The sequence below is a fragment of the Alosa sapidissima genome, chromosome 11 (genome assembly GCF_018492685.1).
Source record: "Alosa sapidissima isolate fAloSap1 chromosome 11, fAloSap1.pri, whole genome shotgun sequence".
NCBI lineage: Eukaryota > Metazoa > Chordata > Actinopteri > Clupeiformes > Clupeidae > Alosa > Alosa sapidissima.
This window is the reverse complement of record NC_055967.1, coordinates 8389165-8411003: the sequence shown is the minus strand read 5'-3', so window position 1 is coordinate 8411003 and position 21839 is coordinate 8389165. Positions and strand designations below refer to the sequence as shown.

The window sequence follows — 21839 nt, the reverse complement described above, 5'->3', positions numbered from 1 at the left end:
CATTCACCATTAGGGTCTTGTTGAGCATGGAAAGATGGTAACGCACAGTGCTAGTTCATCAAGAGCAATATGGTGAAACACACAAACAAAAACACTATCTCCAAAACAGGCAGAAGCCATGCTGGTCACACAGGTGAGGTGCGCAGGTGTGATGTCATGCTCGTCATCTGGCTCATACCTGTCGGGCAACTACACGCTCTTACCTGCTATGACTCACTGCCTTCCTTACTGGCCAGTGGCTGATCGTGGGGGTCTGTTACCATTACTGTCACTTTACTTTACAGTCCCTTTCAAACTTTTGTCTGTTAACAGTGGCTAGCTTGAATAAGCTTCAACTTAATTGTGTGCAGTATAATACTGTAGGATAATTACTGGTATTAATTACTGAATAATACATTTAGGCTTTAAAGAAAGTAATGGTTGATAATTATTGGTAGCCAATTATCAGTAAACCTTATGCTTTTGTACTTAACCTGGCACTTTCAATTTGGTAATACTAAGTTAGACAGAAGATATGGTGACATGAATGATTATGATGATGATGATAATGATAAAAGTAAAGATTTTGTGGGGAAAGATGCAGTGCTCACCCAGAATAAGACGGTGACTCCGGAGACACAGTTGCGCACACACTGGCTGGTTAGGGGTAAGTAAGGCTCCATTTCCTACCCAGGCAGAGCAACAAGAAGCAGCCATCAGTCAGTCAGCACACGTTAGCCTCAAACCGCACTCCCAGCCTCCAGGGGGCTATACCCAGGCAGGCTGGCTAGTCTTTCACACACCCCTCACATACCACTCTGATTCTCCTCATTCAGTCTCTTACTACAGTAGACCAGTTGTCATGGGTTTGTTATGTTTACAATCTTTGGCATTGCAAAAGGGCTCCTCTGGACAACAAGGCTGAGATGAATTGATCCGAAATCCGAATAGTTTTATAATGAATATCTCATAAAGGGAAGCTGATCTTTTCTAGCTGTATTTTTGTTAAGAATGCATCCCTTAGAGGATAATCTGACATACAACAGCAAGAACTCCCCTGATTCACCAGCACTACAGATACTGTACAGTTATACGTCTCCCACTCTTACTATCAACCAGGATTCTTCATCTGCCAGAGTCATCACAGACACACACACACACACACACACACACACACACACACACACACACACACACACACACACACAGACTGGGTGTCAGCATGCCAGCCAAGCCATTGGTCACTCTAGCGGGCACTCATTCGCAGGCACACACTGGGCACACACCAGGCGTTTGATGCCCCTCTTACCCACAGCACCACTGTGGCCCAGCATATGCACAGCTTGCCAAGAAAATCAGCATGGGAGCGGTCCAGAACCCACTCCATCTCCTTCATGTCACACACACACACACGCACACACACAGTGAGGAAGGGTGGGGTGTTACATAACACATACCCCCACAGAATTTCTGCTGCTTTGCATAAATGGGTCTATGAACTCCTTCAAATCATTCTAACTTGAATTCATTCATTTAGTCTCACTGCAGGTGGATTAACTCAATTGCACCACACGCACATTATGTAAAAATGTTCTTCATCTAACTGGTGCTGCCCTGTAACTTCCAATCAATAACCATTCTACTCTCTCTGATGACAAACTGTATTGTGTAACTTTCTCCCTTGTTCAAACTGTTGGTGTTTAGCACTCTTTGCCCTAGTCAATATTTCTGCCAAGTGTATATATAACCTTGTAGGATTCTACATCACTGTCTTTAATCTTACCACCATTAATTGCAGCCTACTGTTCCTGAAAGATTGATCACACAGGTTAATCATCCTATCCATTAGATTAGACATATGTGAAGGTGTAACTGATTTAATACACATTATACATATAAATGAATATGTACACTTTACCCATACAATACAGTGATATATGGACATTTAGCACTGTAAACATTATCATTACTGCATCTATAAACACTGACATGGATATCAATTAAGAATATCAAAGTCAATCAAAACTACAGTCTTTAAAATTTGTCCTGTAAACATGTTGACAAGCTCAAACACTCTATGTGCATAGTCTATAGACAATGCATCCTATGGTATAGAAACAGAGCAAAACTGAGTGCACATGACTGACACATGACTGACAGGCTACCTGTGTGACGCGGTTGAGGCGTCGCTTGCGGCACTTGATCTCGTACTCGGGCCTGAGCTGCAGCTGCTGCTGCTCCTCCTCAAAGTCCACCAGGTCCCACTCATACTCCAGACGCGCCTGCCGCCTCTTCCACAGCTCCAGGAACAGAGTCACTGCAGGGCAACACCGTGCATTACTACTCAACACCACCAGAGGGTGCAATGGGTTTATACCTTTACAGTCTATGGTTTATACACTGTTATTCACACTCAAAGGGGCCACACCTAACACAACAGTGCCCTTTAGCTAAAGGTGGACTCCATGCTTCTGGGATAAGGTTGTTAATGTTAAAGCTAAACAATTAATCACATTACTAATCCTTCCACACTCCTGAAGCAACATTTTGGCTGTCTGTAATTATCAATGGTTTGGTCTGAGCTACACTACTGTACTAAATGGAACTGCGGAAATGCCTATATAGTGTGTACCAGAATGATAGGGCTGCTGGTCAAACACAGGAGATTAGATATACTGTATGAATTCACCAAACACGGCGTCCGCTGGTGAGCTTTCAATTTACTTTTGGCATTACACAACTTGTCCAGCAGGTGGTGCTACACTGCAAATGAAGCCTCTTACCCCATATAGCCATGAATACGGCGAAGAACACTGTCCCCACGTTGTCAAACAAGTGTGATTGCTGTGAGGGGGGGAAAAAACATTTTACAGTTTACAATCTCTGCACATCTGCACATCTGAAAATGGCCACATAAGAGATGTATTCAATCAAATGTTTGGATCTGGAAAAAAGTAATTGGCCAAATGTCAAATAAACCAAACCACGTTTTTTCCAATAGGAATCATGCAGTGGTTACAGTAAGAGGTTAACAGTATTGTAATTGTATTGATGTGAAGAGTATAGACGTTCCTAACTATATTGAAATGATGTTACCTTGGACGTGGATCTAAGAAATAAGTACATTTAACAGTTTTGTAGTAATGTTGAAGTAAGATTGTACATGTATGGTCAGCATTCTGACAGGGGAAGGGTGAATAATAAATGAAGGTTGAATGAATGAATGAATGGATGGATGTATGGATGAATGGATGTATGGATGAATGGATGAATGGATGAATTATTGAACAAACAAACAAATGATTGGATGGATGTACAGTATGGATGTACAGTATGGATGTATGAACAAACAAACCCATGTGGAGTTGCACGTGGAGTTGAGCTTCCAGTACCCACACTTCTTATCGCACAGAGGACACATGACAATCTGCCCACCTATGTTTTCACTGCAAATCTCTTTACTGCAGAGAGAGAGAGAAGGAAGATAGGGAAGATGATTATCAGACAACAACTACACATAATCTCTGGCTGTCCTGAGGTCAGTGGTTCAATTTCCAGAGCTGAAAAATAGGATATACAGTATATTACAACAAGTCTTGCTGATCCTAGCACTCACCAGCCTTCTTGAACTGGCACGTAACTGTTAAAAACAGCACTCACTGATGCAGTTATTCTTACTGTACTCTACCGTTTTTTAAATTGTCCTAAAATTGTTCAGAATTGCTTTAAAACTTAAACTGTTTACCATGTTGTTAGTAGCTTTGGCTAAAAATGCGTCAGCCAAATGTAATGTAATGTAATGTAATATCTGGAGCCAGAGTATGCAACATTCTCTTTTCATTGTTAAGTTTATGACCAGAAGTCAGTACTTCCCTAATAGTGTTTCGGTGTACGTCACTCTTTGTTTATTCAATTTCCAGAGCTGAACTGAAAGTCCCTGTGACTTTTACTAAAAGGCCTCAGTGACAATTTGAATAGGATTCTTGTGGACACCCAGTTTAAATCTGTCAGTGAAATAGTATCCAAAATGCAAAACTACAATGTCTCTGATACTAAGGCAAATAGTTTGAGAAGGCATTAGTGTACTCAATTCAGTGCTGGAGAGCTATGTTACATACAGCAGAGCTGGTTTGGACATGGAATTTGTGTTATGTCCTGCACAAGTTTAAACCTGTCCTGGTTCAGTCTTAGTCCTCACCTCCAGGTACTTTGGTCGTAAGTGGTGGCCCCGTAGACAAAGCAGATGCCTCCCACCACAGCAGCATAGAACAGCATTTCTGTGTAGAAGCCTAGCCAGGCAAAGTAGATGCTAATCTTCTCACCATAGTATTTGCTGTCAATCACACACATACAAACAATGAAGAATCCGCTAAGTGAAGTATTATCAGGACATGATTATGTGAAAAACATCAGTGTTTTCTAGGGGTGTGAATCTCTCATGTAAAAGACGATACAATTCGCATCTAGATACATGGGCACGATTCGATACAAGAAAAGATACATGTTCATAAAAAACGATTCAGTACGATGCGATGCGATTCGATGTAATTCGATGCAGTTCAAGAATGGAAAGCATTCTGAAAGATTTTTTATAATTTGCTCAAGGTGCACATTAATTTTATATTATCAGTTATCATGGTCATGGTTGTCAATTAGGCAAAAAAATGTGTGAATATGATTATCTAAACTGAGGTTTGTTTCATATACTGTATTGAAATGAAAAAATAATAGTCTACATTTCAGTCAAACACAGCAGCCAAATACAACATATTTTTTTTTATAGACTTTATAGATTTTATAGAGTTATATCTGATTGTTTTCATGGAGCTGTAGCCTTGTTGAGGTAAGACAATACCGAAATAAAATAAAACAGTGCTTAAGACACTCTTGGCCTTTTCTCATATAGCCTACAAGAATAAAATAGGCCTACATATCAATGAACTCTCTGGGTTTATTTTGTTCCAACGGTAGACCTAAAGCAGAAACCTATAATGCCACAAGTCAGTGAATATGAACAATATAATTGGCTAATAATTTCTGCATCGTTTTAGCAAGGGCCAAATTATTATTTAACATTAAGGAAATCCCTTCATCAAACGTAAGGCTATACTCTACAGACTATCGTTGCAGTTTAGTGTTTAATTTCGCGCTGGATTTTGAAAAACAAAAGAGTAAAAACTGTAAAACAAACGACCGAGTGCGAGTTGTCACGTGCTTAAGTTGCAGTAGATGTATGGGTAATGAGGTCATTTGACAACTTTGGGCAATGAATGTAGCCAAAAACGAACTGCATTACCCACAATTCCGTGCCACGTATAGTTTCAAAACCAGACGTGGGATGAACGCGCTGCTTGGAACGTAAATGAGAGTCTGAGCGAGCAGAAAAGGTTGTGAACCGATTTGTAACAAGTAAAACAACGGTTCATTTCAGTTTTATTCCGATACGGGGCTTCAAGTATCCATGTAGCCGTATCTTACACGTTAAACACGGATACCGATACGTATCGGTTAATCTTTACACCCCTATCGTAACACCCCCAATTATCACCACTTTTGTTCAGAAATTCTAAAACAACGATGTTTTTTAACACTTCAAAATAACATTTACTAAATGAACCTTACATTTTTCAGTAGCCATAGTTGTGTAGATTTGAACAAAATCTGGTTTGGTTCCTAACTGGAGCATTTACTGCCTGAAATATCCGATTTTGTTTACCACGCTCGGAGTTATAGTACTGGCCTGATGGGTCGCCTATTTACACCGTTTCAACGGCACATGGACGGTTAGACCGAGAATTCTCGTCGTGAAATTAAAATTCCACTGGAGCTCCAAGCGGTTGTGTACACGCAGCCTTACAACACTGTTTACAGCTCCTCGAGTCACGGTAAAATGTCATTTTTGGTACATAGCTAATTTAGATACACCTATGTTGTGCGTGGTTGCGTTTCTATAGGAGTCCGCTGTCTTGGTTTGTATAGAAATGGATATTAAGTGACACATAAACGCAAGGCGGTGGAAATACGGGACCGGTGGAAATAGGGGGAGTTACGATAGTGTTTTCACAATATTAAGAATACCTTGTACTCATGTATTAGCCACATTGTGTATTAACCACGGGCATGTTTTATGCAAATTAGAACGCAACACCCATGTATTAACCGCAGTGCCCAATAGCCCAATACATCAGACTTAGATTGTGCTTTAATCAGAAAGAAGAATAAAGAAAAGAAATGCATTCCCACGTATAGCCCATCATCATGTATTGACCTCAAAGATGAAGAAATTTTGCAAAATCAATGTATAAACCTCGGTTAATAGTCTGGGGAAATTACGGTAATACACAGTGTCTTATATACTGTAATTCAGAAGTTCATTGTAGCATCATCTCAGAATTAACAAGGTCCTAGTGCGCTTTTGAAAAAAAAAAAAAAAAAACACTGTTGAAAATCCAGATTTAACCAACATTCTATGACATTTATTTTCAAATGATTTTATGCTTTACGTCATCAGATTATTTTGTGCAAAAATCCCTCATATTTGTGGACACAGGGTATGACAGACCTTGTTAACTCTTGGTTGATGACGTGTAATATCCTGCCAAATGTTGGATATCCTACGGTGTATGTAAGGCATATCCTGTTGTTCTTACCGGATGCGGTTGAGTGGCTGCTCTTTGTAGAAGCGGAAAAACTGGGCCCAGTATCGGTAGAGGCTGTACCTCTCATTCTCACAGTTATCGTCTCGAGACTGTGTCCAGTACCTGCACTGTGAATGTACACAAACGCACACACACACACACACACACACACACACACACACACACACACACACACACACACACACACACACACACACAGGGAGATGTACATACATAAACACACAGTCACACGCAAAGGTTTTTCAAACTTATGATACAGCCAGGAATGTATTCTTTTAAAGCATCACTATTTTATTTATCGAGGGCATATGATATGAAGACACAAGAAAACAGAAGGGCATTGTTGTCTTAAATTGTACATCCTGGATTGACCCTTGCTGCCCACATCAACTAGGAGCATAATTCTCCCCATCTCTTACATCATGCAGGGGGTAGGCGGCCGAATAGGTCCCGTTGTTGAGTAGCCGCTTGATGCCCTTCTTGTCGTTGTTTTGGCAGTCAATGTTCTGGTAAGCGCAGCGGGAGAGGATGTAATAAACCTAAAAAAAGGGAGAACAGGGAAAATGAGACGCCAATTCTCTGCTCTATCTGTAAACATCAAAGGTCAGCATATCCGGCGCACTAGTGTGCGCAAGCTGAGATACTCAATTATTTAACTGTATGTACTTTTCATAGAGCTAATGATGCAATCACTGTATTGAAACACACAAAAGTAAAAAAAAATAGAATAATTTGTAATAATAATAATAATAATAATAATAATAATAATAATAATAATAATAATAATACATTCATCATGTAAAATATGCAGTGCAGAGTCTCTTATTACATAATATGGGTTTCAACATTATCTCCTTACGATTCTGTTGCGTGTGGACGGGGGGAATAATGTGTCCTTGTCGTCGATGAGGAAGAAGTCGATCTTGCTCTTGTCAAAGGCCGAGGTAAAGTAGTCGGGCTCAGGGTGCATGACATGGGTGGGCAGCCGGAACGGCGTGAAGAGCCAGGACAGTGGCACATCGCGGTGCTCTGGGATATCGTTGGCCTTGAAGGGCACCTTGATCTTCAGGATGTCGGCATACGTGGCCAGCACCTCCCAGGGTGCGTGGATCTTCAGGAAGTACGTTTTGCCATCCTCAGATTCCTGACAACATGATGGTAAATGAGCACATCAGCTCAATGATATACATATATACATACATACACATACATACAGTATTTACATACACATGCATACAGTATATACATACATACAGTACATGCATGCATACATAAATACGCACAAGGTGGGACCTTATTGACAGGAGCACAATGGCAAAAGACAAAGTAATAATCATTAATCAATAATAATCATTTTTGTTAAATCTGACTGGTTATTATGAATGTGATACAGTACTTTCACTGGCATAATATTGTGAGACATAATATTGTGTCATGATGAACAGCTGTGTGTGTGTGTGTGTGTGTGTGTGAGAGTGAATGCGCAAGAATGGTATAATTTAAAAAAAATTTTTTTATTTGTTCAAGGTTTCTTTGTGTTGTCTGTGGTATGCTGTCGTTACACATGAAAACACACCTAGCATGTGCCAAAGCACAATTATAGATACACACTCACACACACACACACACGCACACACACACACACACACACACACACACACACACTGACCGATTTGTCCTCTGTCTCCATTTCAAGTCCAGCTTCTTGGAGGTTAGCCTCATACACCTTTCTCCTCTCCTGCAGAAACACACACACAGACACAAACACACAGAGAAGTTCAATAAAATTAACAAGTCTTGACAGTCTGTGATGAATTCAAGCATACAGGAAATAAAAAGGCAACGTTGATAACAGACTGAAGAAAAACAATACTCTACTGGAAATACGGGAAGTGTGCTTCCCAGCTAGGTCAGAGACCCTGGGGCATCCAGCAATTTGCCTCCTCCCCCATTCACACACACACACACACACACACACACACACACATACACATACACACACACTTCCACAAAAAGACAAACTGAAGAACACACAGGCGCAGTCATTCACCAACACCGCACTTCTGTACTTCTCTGGGTAAGACGGCTGTGTGACAGCTGGTATTTCCACCCACAGAGTGTTTACACATGGGTGTGTGATCCTGTGGCACCCTCACACACGTTTACGAACAGAACACAGAGATGGAGAGACAGAGAGGCAGACAGGAGAGGAACAGAGAAAGATAGGCAGAGAAAGCAATGGAGAGGGAGAGAGAGACAGGGTGAAAGAGTGTAAAGCAGTGTGAAGCTGGCCGCAGTAGAGGTAGCGTGGGGGTATGGGGCAGTGAGTTTTTTTTTTACTTTTTACTTTCTTTGGCTTGTCTTGGAGGGTGAGTGTAGGATTTTTGTGTGCTTTTCACTATCAGACCTCTCCGTTTGGTTCATTGTGAGGCTCTGAGTGCAGACGTATTGATCTTTCCCTAATGCACCAGGCCACATGAGACTGGTGCAGTTTCACTGATCCATGCCAGACAAATTGTCAGATAAACAACACCAGCTTTGCTTTGAATGAACGCATTTTCTGCACATCTTTTATCTTCCTGCTAATGAAAATGTAGCATAGGTGTCAATACAATATGCATTATTGGTTTACAATTTCTAATGTCTGATTTTGGAATTAAATAAGTAGTGTTGTGTGATTTTTCAATACTTCTGTCTGTGTAGGTTTGTCTGTAAGGCATTGTGTAACACCTTGTGGGTTAGACCTGGGTCCATGAGAACATGAGAACATCCATGTTATCAGTGGAACAGTCAACAGCAATACGTCAAAACTGATAAAACAATAAACCGATAGACGAATATCCGGATCATAGGCCAAGATGACGCATAAGACGCCCATAATGAGACCGGGCAGGAGAACAGCTGTCCCTCTGGGCACAGGTCATTCCAACCGCAACAGGCAGAGCTCAGCTCACCTGCTTCTTCTCGGCGTCTTTTTCTTTGTCGTCCACGTAGGAGAGGACGAAATCGATCCGCCGCATGCCATCTCTGAAGAACACAGAGTCTTTGCTCTGCTGCTGCTTGTCCACCTGTGTGAACACACACACACACATACACACACACACAGAGAGCAAATTAGATTTCCGAAATAATGCTGTTTGAAATGCCTGGCAGCCCACCAGGGTTAGCCATACTTGGTCAGCATTCAAGCAGATGCAAAAGTCTCTCTCCACAGAGGCCTCCTCTGAACAGCATGCCACAGAGTCTCACTGCAAATACAGCTCAGGTTGTTATGATTCAGATCACACACTCTTAAAGCCTGGTTCTCATACACACAGCAGCGCTCACTTTAGCAGTGCGTATGCACTTCATGCAAACCAGTACAGATGCTTTAGTGAATGGTCGACTAACACCTCGCTGTGATTTCTCTTGCGGTAGTAGCAGATCATCCATGCTCTCTCTTTCTTTCTCTCACTCACACAAGCACCCCCCCCCCCCCCCACACACACACACACACACACACCTGACACACAAATATATACACACACACACACGGCTGGCCACGGGTTAGACAGCAGGGTTGTAGTGCTGGGATGTATCTGTGTGTAGAGTTGTAGTGATGTAGTCTGCTGTAGTCCTTGACACTCAGGACTCAGGGGAAAGGCCAGAAGGGAAGAGAGAGGAGAGGCCAAAACACTACACACATGTCTTCACTTCCCCAGAGATACAACAGTTCTCTACTGTCCTCATGGCTCTAAGAGACGCACACGCACGCACACACGCACACACACACATACCACACACGCACACACCACACACACAATGCTCTCCATACCAGCCCTGGACGGTCATTTCCTGTGTTTCATGTTTTCAATTTAGGGCTTATTAGTAGTCCAGGAAGGAAGTCACAGTGAATGATTTCTAAAGTTATCAAAAAGAAATAAAAATTATCTAAAATACTTTTAGGTTAACAGTAACACTTTAATTATCAGTCTAGCATACTTGCAGTATATGCCTCCTGAAAAGTGAGAGCAAGCAATGGAATTTCAAGTTTCAAGTTTGCTTAAGTTTGCAATATTTGCTTTTTAGTTTGCATTTGTTCCTATAGCCTACAGCTCCCTTGATATCTGCTGCCACAATTTGCGAGCATTCAATCTCACCACACGTCTCTAAGATACCACCACCGTTTCGGGGAGATGTAGGCAGAATCACGCCATTGAGCAGTGCCTCTGTGGGTCTCTAAGTTAACCCTGAATTAGCCTAGACAGTTACTTAAAACAGGAGACCTACGCCCAGTTTAATGTCAGCAATGTGACCAATATCCCTGGCCAGGCCAAGGGTGTGTTACTAATATTCCAGGCACAGCCTGACCAATGCAGCTTCTATGCAAGGCCACTCATGACTAATGACTGCTTCTATCCCAGCAGGAAACCTGAGTAATAATATAATTGTATCTACCACACACCATATGAGGAGCACTAAGCTACAGTAAGTGGCTGCAGTGAGTTTGAGCCCTTTGCTGGGGCTTGTGCCACGTGGCTCATGGCCTCCAGCACTCCCCACTGTCATCTCTACTACTGGGAGGGAGATGGAATGCAGAAGGAGGGAGGGAGGGAGAGGGAGAGAGAGACAGGAATGAGGAGAATGAGTAAAGAGAGAGAGGGAGAGAGAGAGAGAGAGAGTAAAGATGGATAGAGAGGGGGAGAGTCAAAGAGAGTGAAAAAATAATGAGAAAGAGAGAGAAAGGGGAAGATAAATGGATAGAGAAATATGATGAGAATGGTGGGGAAGTAGGGAGAGATAAGACATGTAGCAAGTAAACCAGCAGGCAGAGAGAAAGAGTATGAGAGAAGGAACAAAAGGCCACTAACACATGCGTTGAGTGAGACAGAGAGAGAAAGAGAGAGAGATAGCAGGGTAAAAACCTGGTTTGTCTCCTGTCATTGGTTCTCCTGCAGCTGTTCTCAGAGTCTAAAAATAGCCAATGACAGTGCAGACAGCAGAGCCCCCAGTCTGAGACCTGAGCTGTGGTGGTGTTAGCCACATCTAGCTAGCAGCACGCGGCTAACACCTCACTACCATCTCCTGACCCCCTCTGCCTGCCCCACCCCCGCCAATATAAACAGAGCAAGGAAACTCATCCCACATCCCCACCCCTTTAGATATAAACACACGAGGGACAGCGAGCATAAACTCTGGCGGCCTCTTAAGAGTGCCTGAGGCATGAGCCATGGCAGACTGTCAACAGTGCCTTGAGCCAGCAGAGATAAGGGCCACCCTCCTGAGGGAAAGCCCTGTTGAAGTCCAAGGTCGCCGTGGTGTCACGCATGACTTCTGAATCAAAAACCTACATTTTTCATGTTGGAAAACAAAAAAGGACCACAGCTGCCAACGCAGCCAGCACAACACATCCCAACATAAACTGACAATGAAAACATTAGCCTACTAGAGGTTTGGCATGCCACATAGCAGTATTAGAGTCACACACTGCTAACACCTGAATAAAAAGTTATACGAGAAGCATGTGCAGCAGCAAAGCTAACAGTCTTTTACATGCAGCATTGCTAACAGCAGTGTACAGTAAAGTAGCATTGCTGTGTGAGGCTACCGTGTCTATACTGATAGAGCCCCTCCCTGGGTAGCCCTCTCTGCTCTATCTGCTAGCTGCAGGCAGAGAGAGTGGGGCGTGTGGGTGTGAGGGTGGGGGGTTGGGGGTGTGCGGTGTGCGGTGTGCAATGTGCGGTGAGAGATGAGCGTTTTACCTCCATGCCTCTCGCTCTCTTGGTCTCACGGACGCAGCATCAGTGGCTACACCAGGCTGTCAGGACGTTGCTATATCCAACTGCGCTCTCTCTCTCTAACACACACACACAAACATACACCCCGTTTCTCTACGGCCTTTACCCAGGCCCTCACATACACACACATGAACACACAGCTGTTCCACAGTGACCACAGGCTTCCACAGCAGCGAGCCAGCACACGCCCAGACAGCACACACACACATACACACACATATACACACACACTGCCATGGAGGAGAGGGAGGAAAGCAGGGAGGGAGAGAGCAAGAGAGGAGAGAAGGAAGGGGAGGGGGAGAGTTGCAGAAACAGAGAGTGAGAGAGAGAGTGAGAGAGAGAGTGAGAGAGAGAGTGAGAGAGAGAGTGAGGGAGATAAAGAGGGTCTCACAGTGATGATGCTCGGGGCATGATAAAATCACATCACAACAGGAAGTGACATCACTCACAGGTGATGCTGGTAGTGGCGGATTTTAAAAAACATCACTGTCATTTAAAGGCCGTTTTCACCTTTTTATGCGCACCGTTTAAAAACAACTGAGCTGACGTTAACATTCACCACATAAACCAAACAGACCGTTTACAGACACCCTATAAAACAATTTATATGAAACTCACTGTCTTTCATAGCATGGCAGCATACTCTGATGCTAAATCAACACAAAAAAACACCAAGTGAAGCCTTTGGATCTGGGCCACGTCTGCGCCAGACTAGAACCAGACCCACCCCAGAGTCCCCAGCTATCTAGGATTTGCCAACAAAATGCTGTGTGGTTCCCGGAATAGCGGCGAGGCGGCTGTCTGACCCTACCAGCGCTTTAAATAGGCAGAGCTGTGGCCGTGTGTTGTACACAGCAGGCAGGGGAACCAGCACACTGCACTCACAGCAATGAGGAGCGTGTGTGTGAGTGTGTGTGAGTGTGTGTGTGTGTGTGTGTGTGTGTGTGGCGTCTCTTTCTCTCTCTTTCTGTGTGTGTGTGTGTGTGTGTGAGTGTGTGTGTGTGTGAGGCGTCTCTCTCTCTCTCTCGCTCTCTCTCTCTTTTTCTTTGTGTGTGTGTGTGTGTGTGTGTGTGTGTGTGTGTGTGTGTGTGTGTGTGTGTGTGTGTGTGTGCGAGAGACAGAGCACTGCAGAGAATGCAAACACAGTAAAACAAGCTGCAGGATAGGAAGCTACAACTTTCTTATGGGTCTAAGTCCTCCTACAACATTTTTTTGTTGAAAAAACAATCATTCTAATGATAAGTCTAAAATGTCTGAGATTAACCATGTGCTTCAAACTGTAGTCAGAAGTATTTGCATGTAACATACTTGTGCGTCATTCTTTTCAAAATAATTATACTACATTCTAGGGGTGGGCGATATGGACAAAAAATAATATCTCGATATTTTTTGTGATTTTGACGATAACGATAATTAGTCGATATCCTTTAAAAGAAATGTGTAAAAGTCTGAGTTACTTTACAGCTCATTATTTATGAATAGCATCAATACAATACTAACCAATAACCTAACCTGTGACCTTTTAACCAAATCAACCAATGCATTGTCACTCTGACACATTTCCAATTCTGCCCCCACTTGTGTGTGTGGCAATGACATGGTCTACAGCTACATTAGAGAAGATGAATAGGCCTGACAGTTTCCCATGAGAAAGTCTGAAGCTTAAGTTCCCTTCAAAAACCTCTACTTAGGATTCACTGTAAAACTAAGCAGACCAACAGAGTACATCTCTGTTATTTCCTTCAAGGTTTTGTTTAAGAGCAATCATGTAGGCTAACATTCCAAGTTACAGGATAGAAACTAATGTGTACATCAACTAATGTGTACAAAATCCCAAGTAGCCTACCTCTTGCTGCACAAAATAAACATTAGGCGTGCGTGTGACAACTTGGACCCACTAGTGATCATGTGACACTTGCTCAGCTGCAGCCAGGGGCTTCTCCCGCACCTCCTGGATTTAGTAAATGTATGCGGTTTCAATGTGTGATTTCAAGTGTGATTAAAATACTCGATAATGTCAATTTGCACATCGTTAAAACAACAATCACAATATTATCGCAGACGATATATATCGCCCACCCCTACTACATACAGCCAACAGTCTATTGGGTTCCCACCCATTTTCACTGACAAAATTACAAAATCTTTCTACAACTTTGACTTTAAATGATATTTCCAAGACTTTTCACCACTTTAAGTACAAAATTGCTTACTTTATGCCACAGGTTAGGGCTAATTCATTCATTCGGAAATGTGATTTAAACAAGATTGGATCAAATGTATTTTCTCTCTCACCATTCTATATCTACAGTAGGTAGAAAGTGACAGAATTCTGTGGCATTAACATTATCTCCTACCAACATCACTGGTAAATAACCTGACTTAACAACCATAGCAGTGGCCAATCTTTTAGCTAGTAATTGTGTATGCTATGTGTCTGCTGCATTCACATCTAGCAGAACTAGCAGCGGCGATCTCATCCCAATCGGCTGGATACATACTCTACCTACTACCAGGGAGCAGTGTTATAAGGAAAAGCATCACTGTGAGAGGCAGTGTTATAAGGAAGAGCATCACTGCATTATTTTATTTACACTCTTTGGTGTTTTACATGACATTTACTTAATTATGAAACACTTTTGCATTTATAACCCCAGCAGCTGAATGGAGGATCATGACAGGCTTTGTCTCCCGAGTGCGCTACCATGACAACTACAAAGGTCCACACAGCTGGGGGATGGTCAACCATTTGTGTAATCAGCATGCTGCGAAAGAACTTGCTAAACAGACCAGAACGAGTTATGTAAACAACAGCAGAAAGGGTCTATCAGTTTGTCTGTAACAAACACGAGAGTTTCATCCATCCATATTCTAAATTATCATATCACTTTGCTAACACTTTGTATCTGAACTAGTGGAGCTGACAAATATAAGGTCAAGGGTATAATCCAGAGGTACACAAACTCTGAAAAAAAAATGGCCATATCCTGCTTGGACGGAAAGCACAAATAATAACTAATGCACTCATTAGTTTGTGCTAGTAATAGCACAAATTAATGAGTGCATAGTTATGGCCTTTTTTCCATTTCAGACTGGGAGCCAAAAGCTTTTCCCTGGCTTTTCCCTGGCCTTATGGCCTTCACCTGAATTGAGGAAATCGAGTAGTGAGCACATCTACAACTGACGAATACCACCATGATGGATGGCTACAACTAGGCAGCTAATCTATACCACATTTAACAGGCTACAGACATCCAGAGATCTGCTCCTGTTTGCCTTTTTCCACCATTAATGTTCACCCATCATTTTTATCTCACTATCACTTTCTCTTTTCCCCTCTAATCTATGTTCACCACCCTGTCCTGCTCTGTCCTGTCTGTGAGATTCTCAGCAGCTGTACTCAGCTGTGCCCACAGGGCTAGAATTAGCCGCCCGTCCTGTAGGCTAGTGTAAGTGCCCTGTGTTTAGGAATCATGTTTAAGAGTCGTGTTTGACATGGCAGGGCCCAAGTTTTCCTTTTGGCTGCTCCTCTCTCATTTCCCCCTAATTACAGATCCCAGATTACACACACACACACACACACACATACACACGGAGAACGCTGTGGCCCTGCTGGAACTCCCTCCCTGGTCCTCGCCCTCCCTCCCTCTCTCATCACAGCCCTCAAAATAGACCCAAACCTGGGTGGCCACAACTCATGCGGGGAGAGTGGGGTGATGCTAGTGGGGGACTACATGACCTACAGTATATGCTACGTGACCTATAGATGTGCATACGATACGTGTACATCTGTGTGTGCATGCGTCTGTGTGTCCCTGAAAATATCTGCATTTTCTTGATGTTAGGATAAATTATATGGACTTTTTTGATACTTTTTCTGATCTGGGGTGCATATTTAGAAAGGGTAGTTGGCTACCTGTCGCAATCTTTGTAGTTAGAACTGTCGTTCTTGGATTTGGCGTTTTCTGGAACTTAGAAAGAGTCCCGCACACTGACCATTAAGCAAGCAATTATTTTTTATTAGAAATTACAACGTTTCGGTCTTAGACCTTTATCAGGTGAATTCCAATCCAGTTCATGGATTTGGCGTTTTCTGGAAAGGGTAGTTCCAGCGCTCGATCGCAAACATGGGCCGAATGTTTGGTGGTTGGAATGCCAGGTCAAGAGTAGTGGTTGCAGCGTCGTCATGGATATTTTGCGGTTGTCAATGTTTTAATCGCATAAGTTTGATTAGATTGACCCCTCTATAATCATACCTGAACACCCTCCAACTGAGTATTTCACTTATCATAACGTTTTAAATTTACATTCATTCATCTTGAGTGCAAGGGTGGAACGACAAAGTGCAAGGGTGGAACGACGGAGGTTGTATATAGTGTTCAGACACAGATGCGTCCACTGCCTCCACTCATTCACGCCTGCGCGTGAGCAGAGGTTGTAATTAAGAAAATATTAGGATACGACAGAAGCATTTACGTCCATTTATTATAAGTTGTATGTATGATGTGGCTCTACAGATGCTCTAATAAATGTGCAGGACTATTTCTTTACCATCAACTTATGGCCTGAAGTCATTAACACTAGACAGTATTTTGAACGGAAATTGCTATTTTCGACCAAACAACATCTTCTAGACATTTTCTAGGTGTTACAAGGTCGTCGTTTGAGCGAAAGTTGCGTTTTACCTCGGTGGTTTAGCAACGACGAAGCAAACTTTTGTAGAAACGCACCCCTGATCTACAATACACTGACATGCATGCTGTGGACGGACATGGTTTGAGCATTAATATCTTGAAAAGTATTATTCCCAGCCTGCTCAAACTTTGCAAGGTGGAATACAGACATGTTTCTTAGTATGACTGGACTGTTAAAAGTTTGCACCGCATGATCATTCATTTTATAAAAGGCCCTAGATATGGAACAAAATGCAAAACTGGTGACATTGAGGGTCTTCTGCACTCAATTTTTTGTATCCACGTGACACCAATCATTATTTTGTGTGGAAATACAATACTTCATTAATGCTGAGCCAATATCTGAGGTCTCTGCAACAAATGAACATGAAGATATTAAGGATGAAACATAGTGTGATTGCATTTTTTGGTAATTTTCATTGGACTAAAATGGTGTGTGTGGTAGCTAGCTAGTGTGAACATGATAATGGGAATAGCTTAGTTTATAGTAATTTTGTGTATAAAGTGCCAATGATGTACCATGTTTCATTCATACATAAATACAATTACTTGGTTACATTGTATACCAATGCCTTTTCATTCTTGTTCCTGAGGCAGAACTCTATTTATTTATCTATAACATTGGCCCTTTGTACACTAAATGCCCATACACTGAGCTACTTTCACATAGACTTTCAAGTGCCTACTAGCTATCCCACATACTGTACCATTTTCATTCTATGAAAATGACAGAAACACAAACTCTCTTTGTTTAATCAAACCTACAAGCCATAGATTGTAGATAGCTCAAATATTGGAACACTAAGTAAATAAAATAAAATAATAAAAGAAAAAAGTATGACTGATTACAAATGCATACAAAAGTTTACACTACCCTTAATGTCAATCTTTTTGCACTTTTTTCCAAATCTAAAGAAAATCAATGAGAATGCCATACAAACTTTTAATGGTTCAGACATACTGAGAACATATTCCACATATTCCAGTCTTCTACCCTACAAAGTTTGGGCAGCCTATGAATAAAACATTTCATGATATTAATGCCCAAACATTGCCTCCCAGATAATGTGATTTCCAGGCTGTAAAACTGATGTACGGAATTTTAAGGGCTGAAAATAACATGAAGGCATAGGATTGGAATAGAAATATTTTACAGGCCTTGGTTTTAGGACACATTCTTGATATACACAAGGTTTAAACAAAATCTGAGACGATGCAGCAACCACCTTATCTGATCAGACACGGAATGACCCAATAGAAGAAATGACTTCTACTCCCACAGAGAGGGCAGGTGCAGCAGAGCACAGAGGATTAGACATACGTAGCCATGGAAACTAACAAACACCACCTTAACCTTTAGAGCAGGATATGGGGGGGGGGGGGTTATAAAAATGGTTATATAAAACCATATATATGGTTATAAAAAACTAGGTAGTTTAGCTAATGAACTACCAGCATGTTTGGAAAAAGCTCCATCTTGTTAGATGACCAACAAATATAAGATCAAGACCCAATATAATACGGCTAGGCAGAATATCACATTTCTCAAAATTGCAATGGAATGGAACTATTGCCATCTTATGATATTAAATCGTTTTGCTCTACTGATTCCCACTTCTTGAAGATAAGATCCATTCCCTCTCTCATGCCACTCCCAACATGAGTAGCTTTTAACCTCTCTAATGTTGCTTTGCCCCAAGGGCTCCTAGCCTGTCTTCAGCTACACTTATGGACCAGACACGATGCACCACTCTTTTCAACCATACTGGAGAGGAAATAACATTTCAGTCATACTGGAGGGGAAATGAAATGTGTTTAAATCAGTGATGTTTTAAATCACTGACGTTTAAATCAGACAGTGGAATTTGACTGGTTAAATTCAAGGTAGCAGCTGATTCCTGGCAGCAAAGATTTTAGAGCGGAGTGTTCTAGCATCTTTGCTTGCCACTTATCAGGCCTCAATCTGACAAATTCACTCCAGAGCTGATGGGTGACTGGAATACATTCTTTGTTCAATAATTGAGGTCCCATGCAGAAGTTTGTGAGATCTGACCCGTTGTCATCGCAGCACCATGGGATCAACTCAGCAAAGTCGCACGTAAATACAACAATCTGAATAATCTGATGTCGCCATCACGTCTACCCGTCTATTTCGTATATCTTCTTTGCTCAAAGTAGGAGATGTGGCCAGTTTTAAAAGACATCAATTATAGTCTCATAATAACAGGTTTAGCATGACAAAATGAGAGAGCGCCAAATGACATCCATTACTCAGCATGTCTCAGGGGCTTACAGCATGTCCCATGATTATATGTAAAATGTCTTTCAAATATAGAGTATCTATAAAAAAACCCACATGTACTGTAAATCTAAAATAAGGCACATTCTAATCTTATGTAAACATTGTAAATGTAAAGAACCTTGTGAAGACTTTTCATGAATTTGATCAATTATAAAGTAGCCCAAGCTTTTGGCACCATACTGTAATGACAGTACCACGATCACGATATAAGGTTAGCATCCCACATTTCCCTGGCTACAGCCCCACTAAATTCAAATATAGACGGCATCCAGTGAATGCAAATCGAGATCTTTGCATACACACTCACGCAATAAACACAAACCAACAGGTGTGCGTGCGTGCGTGCGTGCGTGCGTGCGTGCGTGCGCACGTGTGTGGCGCTTAGTGGTGTGTTTGTGTGTGTGTGTGTGTGTGTGTGTGTGTGTGTGTGTGTGTGTGTGTGTGTGTGTGTGTGTGTGTGTGTGTGCATGTGTGCGTGTGTGTCTGCACCTATTTCTCTTCACTAAGTTCCCTAATTGTAGGTGAGAACAAAACAATTTAGTGAACCTTTCCATTACTAGTGCTGCTGTGTCTGCACTCCTGTGATGCATTTGAACATACAGAAACACATGGCACAGGACCCATAAGCACATTGGCCATATGTCATTCTCATGTTATGTTTAAATGTGAGAATCTTAACCATCAGCAGTCATTACAATAAATATTCTCCAGAATAATTTCAATAAAAAAAGGTATCCTTCTCTGCAGGAACATAAGAGCAAATTAACATGATTATACCATCTTAAAATGAAGAGATTATTTACTAGGCCAACCTTAAAACTCACATAAAAACATGTGCTGTATATTCTTATTCTTATTTCACAAGCAGGTCATTCACTCAATAAAATTAGTAAATTATTCTTGAGTAAAGATAGGAAACTATAGATGTAGCTAGATGTAAGATCTGAACTCTTGGAAAGCTCACTGCATAATTTGAGCTATTCATGCCAATCATGCAATATCAGGGCAGCAATATCACAGGTGATAAGAGGACCGTGAAGATCGGATCAACACAGGGAATTTCCAGGAATCTCTCGAGCATCAGGAACGCTTATCAAAGAGTAAAGCCTCATCATGAGGGCCAGCTCAGATGATAAGCAGTCTCACAAGGACAAGTACTGTATCATCACACCACTCGCAATGGCATAAGGGGTAATCATCATACACAACTGTTAGATAACACTGTGCAATCAACCCACATACGTCCACATCCACACTCACTTTTACACACACACACACACACACACACACACACACACACACTATCACTTACACAACCATGCCTGAACAAACACACACATACACACGCAGGTAGCAGGTTAACCCTCTTTACCATGGCGTACCCTGGAGCGATACTTCAGGAAGAGAGCTCTTCTCCTCCAGATCTGTGGGAAAACCAACCATCATGGTGAGACTCCAGACCAATACAAGGCCCAGGAGCCACACTGCACTACGGGCCCAGGGCCACAGCCACTCCACCACAGAGCACCATCCTCACCCAGCAGGGTCTACTGCAGCATGCCAGTCACTGGATGAGCACTTGCAAGCAGCCAAGCACAGGGACACTGGAGCTCATTCATCACCCATTCTACCCAGCGCTCAAACAACAGCTCAGACAGACGACTCTATTTTTTTTGACTACACACACACACACACACACACACACACACACACACACACACACACACACGTCTCTCCTAGTGGAGTCATAAAACTGACTGCCAATGCACATGGAAAAATGCGTTCATTGCAAGTGCTGTTCTCAAATGCCATGGAATATGATAATGTTAGTGACAAACCACACCAGTGCACTACAAATGCTGCATCCACTAGTGACTAGTGCAGCAGTACACACACACACACACACACACACACACACACACACACACACACACACACACACACACACACACACATAAACAAACACACACAGACCCACACAAGCACACAGACACCCTAACATGCACATGCAAAAAATGTAAGTGCCAGGGAGAGTATGTGTGGGAAAGGGAATATAGCGGTAAGTGGTAAAAGATAAAACCACAGCTTAGTCGATGCAGAGGGTCATTAGCATCAACAAGGAAGCAAATTATTTATCAAATCAACCCTCCACAGCTTTGGACACGAGACCACAGAAGCCTGGTGATAGGAGGAAATAACTGTTGCAGCACAATATTTTCAAGAGATAATACATCCCTTTGATCATGACGTGTTTGAAGAGGCATAGTAGGGGACAGGAGGAGCATGCCTTTAGATTCAGGTCAAAGTTTTAACTGCAGACTGTTTTGAACTGTTTTTACGTAAATCATTTTGATAAACTCCGACAAAAGAATTCCACTGCGGGGTTTCTCCGTTTGAGGGATTAGCTGGTTCCGCTTCAACTTGGGGC

The 21839-nt window shown here is 42.2% G+C and overlaps 1 protein-coding gene across 5 annotated transcripts in view; it reads right to left on the bottom strand.

Moving 5' to 3' along the window:
• ano5a (anoctamin 5a) overlaps positions 1-21839 on the bottom strand; it is a 39287-nt gene that overhangs the window by 11409 nt on the left and 6039 nt on the right. For 2 of the 5 annotated variants that reach the window (XM_042108961.1, XM_042108962.1), the window contains 10 exons: positions 9593-9706; positions 8308-8376; positions 7498-7782; positions 7058-7177; positions 6630-6745; positions 4178-4312; positions 3335-3440; positions 2763-2823; positions 2145-2296; positions 1289-1369 (listed from right to left, as the gene is read on the bottom strand). In XM_042108961.1, coding sequence (XP_041964895.1) covers positions 1289-1369; positions 2145-2296; positions 2763-2823; positions 3335-3440; positions 4178-4312; positions 6630-6745; positions 7058-7177; positions 7498-7782; positions 8308-8376; positions 9593-9706 — 1239 coding nt within the window. Of the gene's footprint in view, positions 1-590; positions 666-1288; positions 1370-2144; positions 2297-2762; positions 2824-3334; positions 3441-4177; positions 4313-6629; positions 6746-7057; positions 7178-7497; positions 7783-8307; positions 8377-9592; positions 9707-12379; positions 12624-20793; positions 20836-21839 lie in introns of those variants that run through there. The other 3 variants (XM_042108959.1, XM_042108960.1, XM_042108963.1) reach the window with 3 other exon arrangements.